A 17,657-nucleotide genomic window follows, 5' to 3' on the forward strand; every position below is an offset into this window, starting at 1 on the left:
CTCTTCTAAGAGTAGATTTTAAACATTTATGAAAAATCAAAAGGTAATATTACAAAGATTGTTTTTTTTTTAAAAAAAAAACAAATGACAAAGTATAAGTTCATTTTTTATAATTCAACATTCAAACTATTTTAAAAATTAATTGATTTGTTGAACAATATACATTGGATTTTTCTAAAGAGGTTTATGGAATCCTAGATTTTCAAATGTTAAATATGAAGGAATGATGAAGTTATGCAACGGAAGCGGGATCATCCCAATTTTATTTTTCACAAAATCCCAAATTTACATAACAAAAAAAAAAGATATATTGTGCATTTAAGATTTTACAACATGCTGATTAGTAGGAAGAAGGGAAGAAAAAAAAACTTACCATTGAAGACAAAATTCTTCACGTATTCCCTTGATTCGGTCACAAGTACTTTGATCTAGATCTCGATCTCCAAAACTGAAATCCCAAATGGCCACCACCCAGAGGTCAACCACTGTATTCTCTTAGGAATACGAATTCAGGAGTTGTGGGCTCTTAATTTTGAGAAGAGGAAGAGAATTTTGTGAAAGGGAAAGGAAATTTGTGTAGGAAAGTTGTTTGGGAAAAAATCACACACAAAGACCAACTCTTTGTAAATCTTCTGTGAAGAAAATGATAAACCATAGGAAATTGGACAACCCCTCATACACGGTTTCTACCAGAGAGAAAAGAGAGGGAGGGAGTTACAACTCCCTCCTTAATTAATTTCAAAAATTAATTGGAAAAATAATTGAAAATAATTTAATAAAATTATTTTAATTATATGATAACTACCTTATCATATAATATATATTAAACTATATGTTATATCAAATATAATACATAACCTATAGTTTTCATATTGTCAAATATAATATAACCTATAGTTTTTATTTCTCTCAATTATTTATGATATTTAATATAAATCACATTTATACTAAATTTAATTATATGAATCTCATCCATATAATTAGTATTTGAATCATATCTAAATATTAATTCCTCTCAAAATAAACTTTAACTTTATACTATAATGTATCAAATACATTATATTAGTTATATCACATATAATTAATTCCCTCAATTAATTTGAACAACTTAAATTAATCCAAAATTAATTATCAATAATCTCTGTTGAGCTACAAAGGGGACCTTAAGGACCTTTAGATTGAGCTTCAATGGTACTTGGATAATTAATTAAAATATTTAATTAAATTACCCAACATCCATTAACTATCGATCACTCCACTAAAGACCGACAGTTGCACTCTTCGCACTACAGATATATTTCTGTATCCATTAGATATAACCAATCAACAGTACGATGATCCTTCACAAATTGATCGTAAGGCTGAGCCAAAAATACCGTTTTGCCCATGTAGTTACATCTAACTCTTTAAGTACCACGGATCCCTCCAATGAATAATAGATCATAGTCCAACTATGCCTAAACCCCTCTCAGGCCAGGAGAGGGTGTTGTGTCACATTATTCAAGCATCATAATCAGCCCTTAAGGGAGCAACTTATGTACTTACCCCAACATTAGGGAATAAGTGAATTTCGTCTTGTATAGTCGTGTTCCCAGCTCCCAAATCAGACGAATCCCCAAAATTGTAGGCATATTGAGTCGGCGATATGGTCACTTTCATCCATGCAAATCAAACGACTGCCATCATAGGTAGGAGTTCACAAGTCACTCAGGATTCAAGTCATGTCACCTATCTTGGTGAAATATAAGTTTTTACAATTAACGACGTTATATAATGAGACCAGTCATTTCATGGTTTGGTCTTATACAAACTCTTTGTATAGGATACCCTCGCTCACATATCTCCACGTGAATGATCAGGATCATATCATTTGTAGCACTTTACAACACTTGTAACATATACAAAACAGACCATATCTGTAGTGTCACTAGGATAAGGTAATCAACCTTATCCATCTACTACAGACCGTTTAGGTTTTCATTTCAACACGATGTCTCTGCGTACATGTTTAAATTACATAAAATAACCTAGGATCTTAGTTTATTGAATTAAGAGTATGCTCATGAAATAACAATTATTTTATTAATAACAATTTATTTATACAAAGTTTACAAACTACGAGAATACAAAAGAGATTTAGGACACCAATCTCAACAAAATAAATTTGTGATTAAAAATATTGAATAGGTGTATGACTTGTTAGACACAAAAATGAATTTCTTTATAAATTTATTTATATTGTAAATGTAATTGTAGATATCCATAACTTGTTTATGTTACAACAAACCTATAACCTTCATAGGTTATCCAATCTCACAACTTCTCCCATTAATTTTCACCTTGTAACATACATTCCATCATGCCCTATAAATAGGGTTGTAAGGTGGCTTCGTAGAGGACACCACAATTGAGTTCAATATTAGCTCTATACGTCTTCTCTTCTACTTTTTTTCTCTCTTGTCATGCTTTCATTGTTATTTTGTTGCTCATATTCTTCTTATTTCATCACACGTTATCAGCACGAGTCTCTACCACTTGATAGATTTTGTTGAGATTAGAGTTGATTCATTAGAATACCAAGAATGATAAAGGCCCTACATATTATTGTGGTATTCAAAACTAGAGTTAAAAAAGGTGAGTACTCTATTTAAACCGTATATGTGATTTATGTGTTTGTGAATTAATTGTTAAGATATATTTGATATTAGATTTTACATTTGATTAGATCAAATTGTAAACTTGATATAAGTATTATGTGAGCATTGAAATTAAAATCCTTAGGCATGAGTCCAAATTTGATTCTTAAAGTATTTGTGAGTTTTTCAGTTTTTTTTTTCCTCACTTTGAGATTATAATTAATCTTTAGTTGCTTGTTATGCAATTAAGTTAGGAAATTAAAGGAGATATGATTTTGTGGGTAAGATATTTGAACAAAACTTATGAGTTGTTGTGCAAACCTCTCTCTAATCTATATCACGTACACAATGCATTTCGATGTATGCTGAATTCGATCTTCAATTCAATTTGTTATTTTGTCAATTATTTGTATACATATAATTGTAGACATTCTCATCGTGTTTTCAATCTCCGTCGTTTCAAATTCAATTTGATTTTTAATAAATACTCCAAGTGTAACACCCAGCCATCACAAGATTTCCTTAGAGGGAAAGAATAGCTCAGAGTTCAAGCTTTGGAAGGAAAGAGTTAAATGAAGTACCTAGACTATGATTTAGAGGAAGGAAAATTTCTAAGTGTTAGAGGCATAGTAGTTTGGAGTAGAAAACTTAGTTAAGTGTCCAAACTATGCTATAAGAATAAGAGTTGGATTCATAGCATAGGAGAGGATGGACAATCTTGGATGAGTTTAACGCATGCTGTAGTAGAGGAAGCATGTTGAACGCATAACAGTGCATCCCAAGGAGAGATTATTTGAACAAACTTTGGATGTCTAAGGATCTGGGAAGCTTTGCTATGAGATTATATTATGAGTTTAGGGAACCATGTGTTGAGCACAATGATGGGCACATAGAGAAACATAATGGGCGCATAGAGAAAGCATGGTGGGTGCATAGGATATTCAAGGGAGAGAAATTGGCTATGTGGTGGACAACATAAGATACCACAAGTGGAGGATACCCTAAATAGGGAAGGGTTGCACGCATGGATGAGGTGTTAGACGCGTAGATGGCCATGTGGCACATGGATGGGTGCATGCTTGGAGGGAAAAGAGAGACAAAGAAGACACATGGCTATGCCTTGAGTTGAAGAAGTAAGTTATACTTTGAGAAGAATATAGAAATCAAGGGAGAATGAAGAGGAAGAAGGATTGGCGCATGAGGTTGGAGTTGGGCGTATAGGACTAGGGTTTAGCACATAAAAGATTTATGGATTCCATTTTGGATCTATGAGGAGTAAGATGGAAGCATAAGATAAACCCTTGAGAGGAAGTTACACCAAGAAAGCCCAAAAACCTTAGTGAACACATATCTAGGAGGGAAAATGTAAAGTGGACGCATGCTCTTGCCTTAAGCCAAGGAGAGAACTATGTGATGAGTAGGAATCAAGTTGGTGACATAGTTAAGAAACCATACGCTCAAAACTAGAGGACTGTGCATTGGAAACACTGTATGGGTGCATAAGAGGAGCTTGTTGGACACATGTAAGGATGTTGGTGAAGCAACTATGCGGCCAACCTAGGTCACTATGCATTAACTTGAGAAATTTGGAGAGCAAGGTCAGATTGACAGCAAAAAGTGCACGTGGCTCAACCAAATGAAGCCTCGGTCGAGCCTAGGGTGAGGTGGACGCATGGTAGGACATGCAAAAGGTCAGAATGACATCTCAAAAGGGGGCTATGCATTGGACTATGCATGGTGAAGACACCTAAAGCTCGCATGCAAGTAGGAGGTGTTAAGGACCCCTATGCTGGACTTTGCATAGTACTGACACTTAGGATTTTTATGCAAAACATGTGTCATATGTTGGTGGCTTGAGATGATGACAAGGATGTTTGAGGATGTCTATAAATACCCTTCAAGAGGTCATCCGACTCATCCTCACTACATAACTCTCAAACCTTGCAAGATGACTAAAAAAGAGAGTGATTTGAGAGAATTAGAAGCATGCGTTGGGGTAGGTGTCGTGCGTTTAAGCCTGACTGCTATGTGTTGATCATGATGAACAGTGCGACCAACTTGTGTTGAAGAATGTTGTCATGCGTCTAACAGTTGTCCTTAGTTGGTTTAAGGCTTGTTTTCACACTTATTAAGTTAGTAAGCCAAGTTTAAGGCCATGAAAGTATTCTAAAGATAATTTAGCCCTAAACACGAGATCCTAAAGTTATTACGACTCAGTACAGGCTTAGGATTTGAGGAAGAACCCGGGAAGCTAAGCGAAAACCTAGGAAAGAGAGCTACTGCCGGTTAAGTTTGAGTGATATGTTTTTCAAATGATTTATGGTGTAAGCTTATTACTTACTTTACTTAAAAATTTTCTCGAGCATGCTATTCTTAAAGTTTTAAAATGATTTTTAATTATGCTTTTTCTTATAAAATTTCTTAAGCATACTTGAGTTTTAATGCTCGAAAGCATATTTTATAAAACATTCCTTAAGTTGAGTTATTCCTCATTATTTCTATATTTATGATGTTTATACTACTGGAATGCTTGATGTTTTAAGACTGAATTCTTAAATGAATTTGAGGTTTTATGATGTTTTAATGAGAAAACTCGATACTGAAGGGTTGAGAGAAGGTATTTGGGTCCATTGATACCTAAGGAATGATGGTACGTAGGGCGTAACCACGTGCATGTAGATATTATCGACGCTGATTGTATTAAGATTACTCTACATCAACTAAGGATTATTATCGACATTGGTTGTGTTGAGATTACTCCACACCAACTAAAGATTTCGGCGTTGAGCTATTGAGCAAAAGAGCTCTCCCTCAACTAAGGCTAGAGGATGATGATTTCATAATAAAGTGGATGTTATTCGATGTTTCCAAGGTTCTATAACATTTTCTAAAATGTTATACCTGATGTTTAAAATTTGAAACCCTGAAGTTCAATAAATTGATACTTGAATATGATTATGTTTTGGAAACGTGTTTTTTTAATGTCACTCACTGGGCGTTAGCTCATTCTTTTCCATGTTTATACTTTTTCCCCGGGTAGCGATCTACACCCCGGAGCCTAGTTGATCTGCCAGTCTGCTACTCAAAGACCCAGTATTATAGAGGAACTCATAATTAAAATAGCTAGGTGGATAAGCTTGTAAGTTAATATGTACATATTAGGGATAAGGATAAACTTAAGAAGGGAACTTTGTAATATTAACTATTTTGATATGTATATATAATATGAAACATGTTTATTGTTGCGTAAGTTGTTTAAGGAATATCTAGTTAATCGCATGTTTATAACTATTACCGGTTGCAAGGGTGAGAGTGTCTAAGATTGAGGGGGATAGTGGATGTCATGAGAAGATTGACATTTGCTATCGTTACATCTCCTCCTAGGTTGGGAAGGTAATCTGGGAGAGGGTGTGACACCAAGAGGCATTGATAGCGCTTTTGTTAGGCACTTGATATCATAGTTTTATCGATGACGTGCATATCAATATTTTATCAATGTTTTTGTTGGGGTAACATTCAATGTGTGTAATTTGTTAGTTTTATTCCTTTGCTAGAAGGTCGATTCTTTTATTTATTCTTATCCTGTTTATGATATCATAGATGTCACAATCGATGTTATAAATCATGCCTCAATTTTTTTGTGTAATGTTTGTAAATTCTATCATAGATTGCAAATCATGCATCTTAATTTTCTTATATTTGAAAGATTTGTTTGGGATATTTTTAAAATTAGTTTATATTTTCTATATCTTAGAATATAATTTTTATATATGAAAAATTAAATTAGGATATATGTTTCCTTAATTGGATTGCATATTTCTTAATAAGATTTGAATTTCTTTTAAATAAAGATAAAATTATCTCATAATAATATTATTTTTTATTCGTTGAGATTCTCTTCTAGTAATATTATTTTATCCTTCAAATTCAGAATTTTCTTTAATTTTATTTGCAAATATTCAAGATATTAAAGATTATTTCATAAAGTGAATTTGTTTTAATAAGATTAACAATGCACTTAGATTCATTGATCTATTAATTAACTCTTAATTAAAAGATCAATAAATTAGAAATAAAAATTGACTAAGAGAGCTTTGTCTAAGGATTGTTTTGACTAGGCTAAGGTAAAGGTATTTAAGTTGATCGTAAGGGAACACATCTACTTGAGAACTAACCTGGGAGTTGAATTAGTCATTTTTGTTTGCTATGCTAGAATTGAAATTTACTTGATTGTTGAATATTTAAATTATTCTCATATGGATATATTTGTGAGCTTTTGAAATTTATATGTGTGATTATATATGTATATGTATTTGATTGAATTCCTTTATGGAAAAGTTTGAAAGTTATATATAATAGCTAATTACTCTTCCTAAAGCTAATTTTGATTTAATACACCTAAAGCTGAAGCTGCATAAATCAATTAGTGTTCATTGTTTTTGCCATGCACTTGTAGTTACACATATTTAAATTAATAAATGCTTATAAACTAATGAGCATATATCAAACATGTTATGCTCTTGTATTAGCGATTTGAGAAAGAAAGTTTGAAACATTGCGATGAATATTTATCTAATACCTTTTGAGGTTGAATAAAATATACAATTGGATGTTTCTACCAAAAATAATGAATTTGACCAAATAATATAATATCATTCCCTAAAGTGAATGTTCCAATATTTGATAATTGAGGTCGGACTCATATAAATAAAAGAAGAAGTAATTATTCTATTAAAATCATACACATATATAATGTTTTGAAGGAAATTTTCATTTTTCAAATATGATGCAAAAGAGACGATAATCTTGTACTCGTCGTACAATAAGAATTAAAATCCTTATTAATGAAAAAGAAACGATGTGTGGAAGCAAACTTTGAGAATTTATTTGAATCTCTTTATTATAATCTCCCGAAGAGATTGTTATTGTTTTTGAAAACTTGTATATGAGATATTTGATTTCATTAAAATCTCATGAAGAGAATAAGAATAAATATTATTTATGTTTTACATATAGTACATCTATGCATTTTATACTTAAAAGTAGACAATATGTTATCAAAAATTCAAATGCTTGAAGCGAAAAATCAAATATGATATAAAGTCTTGTAGACTTGATTAACAATTTTGAAAAAGAAAACAATATTTTGCCAGATGAGCAAAATTGACAATTGATATACTTTGTTCTCTTGTAAATCAAAGAGAAGTTTAGTAAATTTGGAAGGTATACATTGTAGTAGATATCATCTAGAAAGATTGATAATAAGAATAGTACATGGTATTTCTATACGATATCTATTATCTTCTATGGGAAGTGCATATAGAAAGGTTATATTTTTTCTTCTAAATTGTAATCACACATATTTGTGTAGTTGAAACATATGCAACAATGAACCTGAAATTCATTGATCCAAATATATTTCCCTTTGACATGATGAGTCATTTTTTGTCAATAGTGAAAATAATTATTGAAAATATACATTGACATCTATTGAAGAACTAGAAGATTCTTCCATATAATAAATTGTCACATCTATTGAAGAACTAGAAGATTCTTCCATATAATAAATTGTCATGATGTCGTGTTCTCAAGAGATTAACAATCAAACTCTTACTAGCTAAAATTGAAATTGAACATTTCCCATTTTTGGAACAAACTGATGGTTTTATGATTTTTGTTGGCACATCCCGTTGATAATCACAAATATACTCATTATTTTGTTTTGATAATACTAGTGGGTTTGTATCCCAAACATTTGATAATTGATTGGGATAAGTGTTGAACATCCTATAGCTTATATTCAAATAACAAAACTTATAGATCTATATGAGATCAATTTATTATGTATGCTCGACCAATGATTAATGAGCTTATGGCCACAAGCCAAATATATTTTATATGCAAGATATGTCGTGAATGTTTAAATTGTTCCAAAACAATAGATAAGATGATGGGGCAATTAGAATCCATGTTGAAATTGATTTTACATCAATTGATTACTTTGAACCCCCTAACGGGTGGATTGTTTACTACACAATTTAATTGTTATTAATGGGACAAAATTTTCAACATTAGGGGGAGGAGTTAAGGAAAAGTTGAAAAAATAAATTGAATAAAATACATAAGTATTGTCTCATTTTGATCATCATACAGATCACTTTGAACTAGAAGTTCAAAAGATAATTCATTGGTAAAACATTGCAAATTAATGCTAGATGCATTTACAGAACATTTACAGTTGCAAGAAAGTAACTAAGTTATATATAATGGTTACAAATACACCATCTAAAATTGATATCCCAATGAGTTGTCAATACTAATGAGTCTACAACATGTCTAAAGCGTGATAGACACTTGGGCTCCAAAGATAAAAGATCCTCGAAAAAGGTAGTCAATAATCAAAATGACTCGGTTAAGAATATGGATATTCAATAAGAAATCCTATATATGAGCACTCATAAAAATCTTAAAGTAAATAATGATAATAAAGAGATCTCAATAAATTATATGTCATGACAAAAAAAAAAAAAAAAGATGGAACCATACTTAAATAAGTCTACAACATTTTTACATACAATGTTGCTTACGATATTATTTATAAAAATGAGTATTATATACTCAGATATATTGAAAAATGACGCGACATAGAAATGATTGACCTATGTGGAAAGAAGAAATCCAATAGAAATAAATTCATTTTCCAAATCATGAGAACTAATAGTTCAGACATTAAAAAATGTCAAATATGTGGGACACAGGTAGGTATTTGTATGAAAAACAAATAGAATATGGTCGAACGAGACAAGTTCCCCAATAGTTGTCGCAAAAAAACCGGTATTGATTGTGATGAGACATTTTATCCTATGGTGGATACAATACCATGAGATATTTAATTTATCTAACTGTGCGTGAAAAGCTCAATATGTATCTTATGGATGTAGTTATTGTACATTTATATGAATCTTTTAATAATATATCCTTGAAGGATTAAAAGTACCAAAATTATATAAGTAAAATATTAGAGAATGATATATATATATATCATAGAGATTTTTATAAAACATTCCTCTAATGAATGTAAAGTAGTCATCTTATTAAATATTTGATGATATAAGGGTATAAAAATAACCCTATTTGTTTATATGCTTTTATAAAAAAAAAATCACTACATGAGATTTACTATACATTATATATATACATGTTGATAATTTAAGTATAAAATTCTGAAGATATTTCAAAGGCAAATAGAATTTCTTAAGAAATAAATTGAGATGATAAGTTTTGTCTTAGCTTGAAAATAAGGCATAAAGGAGATGGAATTGATCAATATATACATATAAGATCTTCTATGGACTAGTTCTACTATTAAACATTCCTGTGATGTTTCATTCACTTGGTGTGAAAAGTTTATATCATTTGATGTAAAAAAGATAATAAAGAACTTTGGGTCCCGAAAAACCATAATTTTTTTGGAAATAAGTGCACTTATATCTTTACTAATTTATATGCTACCTATCGTAGTATAATTATAATGTTACTCCAAAGAAAAATGTTGGAATAGAGTTTAAAATATCAATTTACATTGATTTATTTTATTCTCATAAATCTAATTGTGATCTAGTTGATTGTGAAGATGTATGTTACTTATCTAACTTATAAGAATTAGATCTTAAACATGTTACTTAGTACATAGAAAATAATTTTTGTATTATGACAGTTTATGAAACAGATCATAACAACTACTTTAATCCTGTTAAAATCTTGATAATGTACGAGACTAGCCAATAGTGTGAATATATGAAGATGATAAAGCATAAAGTACCGACATCACTATTCAACGAATTTCTTCAAAATATGACTTGGAAAACTTATTGACGAATGTATTACCTGCAACAACATTTGAGAAGTTAACACATAACATTTGTATGTGACATCCAAGAGTATCAAATGATGTTTTCATGAGGGGGAGTAGATATGTTGCATTATTTTTCCCTTGACTATGGTTTTGTCCCACTAGGTTTTCCTAGCAAGGTTTTTTAGTGAGGTAATTATTAAAGTATATAAATGATGTATTCTTTTTCTTTCACTAGATTTTTATCCCACTGAGTTTTTCCTAATAAGGTTTTAATGAGACATTTATTTTACATACTATGGATATATAAGGGGAATATTGTAAATGTAATATTGTAGATTTCCATAACTTATTTATGTTACAACAAACCCAAAACCTTCATAGGTTATCCAATCTCAACCTTTCCCATTAACTTTTACCTAGTAACATACACTCCACCATGCCCTATAAATAGGATTGTAAGGTATATTTGTAGAGGACACCACAATTGAGTTCATTATTAGTTTTCTACTTCTTCTTTTATACTTTTATCTTTTGTCTTATTTTTTTTTGTTATTTTGTTGTTCATATTCTTCTTATTTCATTGCAATTGAACACTTTTTAAAATTCACTTACCTATGGAATATAAAATTGAAAGTTCAACTATCCTTGATGAATAACCAATAACGTATCATAATAGTATCAAATTTTCATTGACATCTCAAGATTTCCATCGATAATTTTCATTATGGATTCGACATCAACATGAGGGATGAATTGATATTTCTATTATATCCTAAAAAATCCAAAAAATATAAAAAAAATAAGCATCAAAATGTCATTAATATAAACAATAAGCATGTTAACTTATTTAAAATCATAAAATATTTATTTACTAATTTTTTGTTTCTATAATTTTTTAAATATTCATCGAAATCTATATTTTATTAATATTTTTATCAAAATTTCTGTGAAATTAAAATGTTGATCCATATCAACGTTTTAAATCTGGCTTATCATCATCATATGAATTGATTATATTGGCTTTATTTTTATTTTTATTTTTTTCCCGAAAAAAGGAACAAAGTTTTAAACTTTAAGCACTCCATTTGAACAAACACAGTTATAAAAATTAAAAAAAAATCTAAACCCTACCATCGCATCGCAGTCTTCTTGCTTCGAGACTTAAATCAGATCGGAAGAATCTCTTCGTTTTCTCCTCTTCTTCTCTTTTCTTCAGGTAAAAGTATACACTTCCGATTTCCAAATTCAGTATTTTGTTTATGTATGTATAGATAATTCTTGATCGAATCAAACCACAAGAAGGAAATTATCTCTTTGCCTTTCTTTAGATGAAGAATTGGGAAAGGTTTAGAGAGGAGCCTTTTCCTCGATTCCCTTTAAAAAGATTTTTTTTTCCTTTTTTTTTTTTTTGCTGGTTCTTGTGTGGGTTCATGAATCGGGAATCCTGAGCTTGTGAAGTGTAGTTTAGGGTTTAACAGTCAGAACCCCGTTTTCAGTTTAGGATGATGAATGGGTTTCCTTGAATTAGCAACTATTCTAATTTTTATTATTTTTATATTTAGATAGTAATTAGTTTTAATTGGTATGAAGTTTTGACAATATGCATCTTAATTGCAGCCCTTACCTGATAATTGTTTTGGACAGTTTGAAACATGAGAAGATACAGTCCACCATACCATAGTCCTCCAAGAAGAGGATACGGTGGTCGTGGAAGAAGCCCCCCAGGTAGGGGTTATGGTGGTGGTGGTGGCGGCGGCGGCGGCGGTGGCGGGTATGGAAGACGAAGGGAGCAGCCCCATGGTAGCCTTTTGGTTAGAAATATTCCTATGGATTGCAGGTCAGTATTTCACCACTTTTTTCAGTTACCTTATTGCTTTGTCCAATTTAGGTTTCGGTACTAACTACGAGTCTAATTGATGAATTTGTTATTTTCTCTCACTGCATTTTAAGAACTTGGCTTTTGATTGTATCGGTACATTTAGGCCAGAGGAGCTTAGAGCACCATTTGAGAGGTTTGGACTTGTTCGAGATGTGTATATTCCAAAGGACTATTACACAGGGTGAGCATCTCGCGTTTATTTTGCTTATTTACTCTTCATACCTCTCCATCCATGGTATTTATTGGATTTATTAAGCTGTTATTCCACCTGATTCCTGAACATGTACTTCTACATTCCTTGTGAGTTAATTTGATGTGACACGCTATATGGTTATTATATGAACTTCTGACCTCCAATTTGCATTAAGATTTAATCAAATTGTTAACCTCAAACAAGGTTTGGGTGGTAATTTTAGGTATACTTGTTAAGCATTAAGCCAAGCCTTTTGCGTTAGAAATTGAGCCTGATTACTTTCTCTTGTTTGATGCTCTCAGCCGTGTGCTAAGCTTCTTATCAAGGCCAATCACGATTGTAGTCAAGATATATAGAGCGCATTTAAAGCTTTTCTAGTTTGCGTAATGTTCTTTTTCTTCTTTGTGGAAAGAATTTCATGTGCCTACATATGCGAGATTAACTAAACTCTGAAGCAACTGTCGGGGGACTCTTTTACAACTATTTTTAAACTTGAACAATACTTGAGGGTGTACATTTGTGCACTGAGTTCTAATTTTTTTAGACGAAATTTTTAGATCATATGGAACTTTGGCTTGAGTTTGTTATTCATAGTCAGGGAATGAAGAGGATGAACAATATCAAATGAAATTTCACCGGACCTTTTTTTTTTCTGGATGGATATTATTCCCATTTCATAGTGTGTTTTGAACTGCTTTGTCAGGGGGCATATTGGTTTGAACTTTGAAGTTAAAACAAGCCCAAGCCCCTATTAATGAGGGTCTACTACCTTTCACTGCCTAACTTATAGCTCATCAAGAATGTAAAGAATAATATCGAAATGAGGGTGTCTCTCTCTGAGGAGACATTAGGTAACAACACTCATAAATAAAAGTTGATGAGGAAGAAGGTAGATTCTTGAGCAATTGAAGCCAACAAGTTGAAGGTTTTAAAGTTGTGGAATGTTTGTCCAAGTGCTTCATGTTCCAATTATTTGAAGAATTTTCAAGTCACGAATTTTTGGTTTCAAGTATTTATATCAAGAAATGTGAAGTTGATGAGGAAGAAGGTATATTCTTGAGCAATTGAAGCCAACAAGGTGAATGTTTTAACGTTGTGGAATGTTTGTTCAAGTGCTTCATGTGTTCCAAGTACATGAAGAATTTTCAAGTCATGAGTTGTTGGTTACTTATATCAAGAAATGTGAAGATTTTTCAAGTCAAGTTACGTTGAATTGAAGTGCTTATAGTTACAAGAATATGAAGATTTTTCAAGTCACTTGCCTCTTTCATGCTTGATTGTAAAGATAAGGTTAGCTACTAAACTTTGAAATTAGCTGTGCTTTATGTAACTCCAGCCTCAGCTTTGAAGAAAGCACTCTGAAGTTAATATTGGATATGAAAAGAAAGCTATTTAGTTTATGGCATCCCAAATCCTTTTTAACCATAAAAAGATATATTAATGTAAATCATTCAATCTAGTTACCCAAGATTTGTGTCCAGAATGGGTTTCTTGTTTTAATCACCTTTTTTTTTTTAACTCTTTGTAGTGAGCCTCGAGGATTTGCGTTTGTGGAGTTTGTTGATCCTTATGAGGCTTCTGAAGCTCAGTACCATATGAATGGGAAAAAATTTGCTGGTAGGGAGATTACTGTGGTCCTTGCAGCAGAGTCAAGGAAGAGGCCAGAACAGATGCGCCAAAGGAGTAGAAGGTAGTTTGTTTATTCTCTTTTTCCTCTTTTTCTCAATAGTTTCAAGGGACTGCAGATTTACAATTGGCACCCCCTCGCATTTACTTTCAAGTTTAAGTTGCATACTTGTTTGCTCAAGCCTTGAAGTATATATATTCTTTTCATTCACTGTTTTCAATGACTAACAACCTTTTATGATGGTTATTTAGTTGCAAGTTACATGTTTTTACTATTCTTTTTTTCCTCTTTGTAGGGGACCATCGGGCTATGGTGGACGCCGTTCTCATTATGGTAGTATGGGTACAATTAGTTTCTCTTCAAAGTTTACGAACCTTATCTTAAATAACTTTTATAGTGAAGTGAAAACCCCAACATAAAAAAGTGAGAAGACCTCTTATGTTCACATTCTCAATTTTCTAGTGCATGTTACTTCTGCTTCTTGACTGTTCAAGAAGTCCATAGCATTATGTATGATTCTTCCCTCACAATGTACCTGCAAAGCTTAGTAAAGAGAAAAACACAGCAATTCAAAGGGCAATTGCACTGTTCTATTGACAGGAAAAGGTAAAAAACACTACATAACTAGAACACAGCAGAACTTAAAGATAAAGAAAACAAAAGGTTAACATCCAGCTATAACCAAGAGCTCTCCCTACCCGAGCCTTCAGCCACAAAACACCACACTGAGGTTCTTCCTTTCCCATTCACAAACAAACCAGTCATGTCCGACTAACCCACAAACTAACAGCCAGTGTTTGAATTTCCTGATTTGCCCCTTCTAGAATATGTCTTCACATTAGGGAGCCTCACACATACATTACTACTTGTTATGTAATTCTTGGACATTACAGATCGAAGCAGTAGTATATGGAATTCATTTAGATGTTAAATAGCACACGTATACTTATTTGACTTTTTTCGAGACTTTAAGATTAGTGTACTTATATACCCACCAATGCAATCGAGCTTATTTATAGCTTTAAGTTAAGTGGTCGTGTAATATCCTTAAATGAGAATTAAGATTGGTGTATTTATATATGTACCAATGCAATCAAGCTTATCTATAAGCTCTTAGGTAAGTGGTCATATATATCATGGTGGACCTTTTATTTTATTTTTTTATGTAATGAACTGAGAAGTTTCTCACACGTCACATGCAGACAATATTTGATCGGTCCTTTTACTTGAATCATTCTTTCCTTAGTTTGATGCTTTTGTTATGAGATATTGCCTCTAAAGCTCACCTTTTGTTTCCACATGTAGCTTCTTTTATTAGGTTCAAATCAAAGCATATAATAATTCTTTTCGGGTTAGTTGGGTTAGTTGGGTTCCTTAAGTGTGTGTAGGTGTGTTAAGTTAGCATATTGGAAGCTCTTTTGTTATGAAATTTTGAATGTGCAGTCTTGCAGGTTTGTTGATTAATTAAATTAAAAATACAAATCTCCTCTGTACATTTTATTTGTTCATGATATTGTAGGTTTCAATTTGTAACTAAATTTCAAGTACACATACTACAGCTTGGAATCAAATCAATCATTAATTATTGTACTAGACAAAATATGTCCATATTGGATTTTTGTATTCAATGATCAACCTGGGTTCAGGCAATAGTTGATCACTTTATTTTTTCTTTCCTTTTTTTTTCCCCCTTCTTTTGGGTACAATGTAGGACGTTCTAGATCTCGTTCAATATCCAGATCACGCTCCCCCCGCCATCCATCGGGTTCAAGAAGTAGATACCGATCAAGGTGATCCATTTAAAAGACATGGTTCATGTTTATAAATGCTTTAGGTAGTAAATATGCCATATGAAATTGTCAGGTCCTACTCTCCTGCTCCGAGATGGCGAGGTGACTATTCTGTTTCCCCTAGTAGAAGGCATGCAGATTACCCCGAGTCACCCAGAGGTCCTCGTGAGCGAGATGCTGAGAGGAATCGACAAGTATATTCTCCCGGTTATGATAATGCTGATGACCACAATCACAATGGAAATGGATATCATGAGTAAGTTGAATGAATTATTGATGACTTGTGTACCTGCTTGACTATGGGAGTGCTTTCATGTTCACGTTGCAACGTTGTTATCTTTTCCCATAATTTCAGCCATTTTGCATTTTGGACTTTATTGCTTTCCGGCAGCATCTTGTATTTTTGGTGCTTCTGTGATTTTGCATGCGTTGCTTATTCCATATGCTAGTCTCATGGTTGAGATTTGACATTGTTCTCTTTCATATTGTTTAATCATAAACTTATCATCTTTGTTTACTATGCTGGTTTATAAATGTGTTCTGTTCTGTTCTGTTTTATTTATTCGTCGATACATTTTCTCTTCTTTAGCAAGTCTGCATTTGAAGGGGAGGATGCACGAGCTAATTGGAGGTCTTCTCCTGGTAGAACATCAAGATCCCCTTCGGGGTCTCGATCCCGCTCTGCTGATGCGTCCCCCAGGCATGGTAGATGATTTTCCTTTGAGAAAACATGGTAGTAGGTGACGTAAACCATCGTGTTTCTAATATTCAACATTTGTTACTATATCCACTATCCAGAAAAAGTTATTAGATTGTATTTTGTAAGCTGTTCCTGGTGTGTTCGGATTTTCTAGACAGGGAATTTTCTTTGCTCTCATTTGAAGTTAATTATTATGTTTGACCATCCACCTCTTGCTACTTTTTGGATTGCCAATGCTCTTTTTCTTCATCTATCTCATTGGCAATGCTCTTTTTCTCCATCTCTCTCATTAGCATCACCGACGAGACTTCGACCCCTTTTAGTCACGACATGCTATCGACATTCAAAATTTGATGTCTCTACTTTGTAGAGATGATGGTGCATCTCCATTATGTTCTTCGCTAGTAATTCATCTTCATAATATCGGTGTAGAGAGATAAGGGTTCTGGTTACTTTTGGCAATGCATGTTCTCAAACATCTGTTTTCAGTTCAAACTTTTATTAATCTTGCATCTTAACTTGCTGTTGTCTTGGATTTTCTGTAGGTCAAATAATAGTTTAGGTGATATATATAGACCTATTAATCTACCAAGTGACCATTTAGATATTTTATGGTATTAATAAATGATCACATGTATGCTTATTATCAAATCAAAACTTTACATTTGTAAGATTATTTGCTCAAATAATTAAGTTAAAAAAATAATTTTCTGATTATACAATTAAGACTATTCATCTTGATAATACTGGTGAATTTACATTCCAAGCTTTTGATTATTATTGTATGTCAATTGGGATAAGTGTTGAACATCTTGTAGCTAATGTTTATACACAAAATGGTTTAACATAATCATTTATAAAACGTTTGCAATTAATTGCTAGACCATTGAGTATGAGAGCTAAGTTTCCTACATTTGTATGGAGACATACTATTTTGCATGTTGCGTCACTTGTACGCATTAGGCCAGTAGTTTATC

General features: G+C 32.2%; 1 protein-coding gene across 3 annotated transcripts; it reads left to right on the forward strand.

Annotated features, from left to right (window-relative positions):
* The first annotated feature begins 11,556 nt into the window (after positions 1-11,556).
* LOC120081445 (serine/arginine-rich SC35-like splicing factor SCL30) lies at positions 11,557-16,899 on the forward strand. 3 transcript variants are annotated; one of them, XM_039036318.1, is made up of 8 exons: positions 11,557-11,707; positions 12,136-12,328; positions 12,474-12,551; positions 14,092-14,253; positions 14,486-14,532; positions 15,902-15,980; positions 16,054-16,236; positions 16,570-16,899. In XM_039036318.1, exons 2-8 carry the CDS (start codon positions 12,144-12,146, stop codon positions 16,691-16,693), a joined length of 858 nt encoding a protein of 285 aa, XP_038892246.1. In that variant the 5' UTR covers positions 11,557-11,707; positions 12,136-12,143; the 3' UTR covers positions 16,694-16,899. The 3 variants fall into 3 exon arrangements, with proteins under 3 accessions (XP_038892246.1, XP_038892248.1, XP_038892247.1); XM_039036320.1 differs by having other exon boundaries at positions 11,558-11,707; positions 14,486-14,523; XM_039036319.1 differs by having other exon boundaries at positions 11,562-11,707; positions 12,109-12,328.
* Positions 16,900-17,657: the final 758 nt, after the last annotated feature.

The sequence above is a fragment of the Benincasa hispida genome, chromosome 7 (assembly GCF_009727055.1).
Source record: "Benincasa hispida cultivar B227 chromosome 7, ASM972705v1, whole genome shotgun sequence".
Classification (NCBI taxonomy): Eukaryota; Viridiplantae; Streptophyta; class Magnoliopsida; order Cucurbitales; family Cucurbitaceae; genus Benincasa; species Benincasa hispida.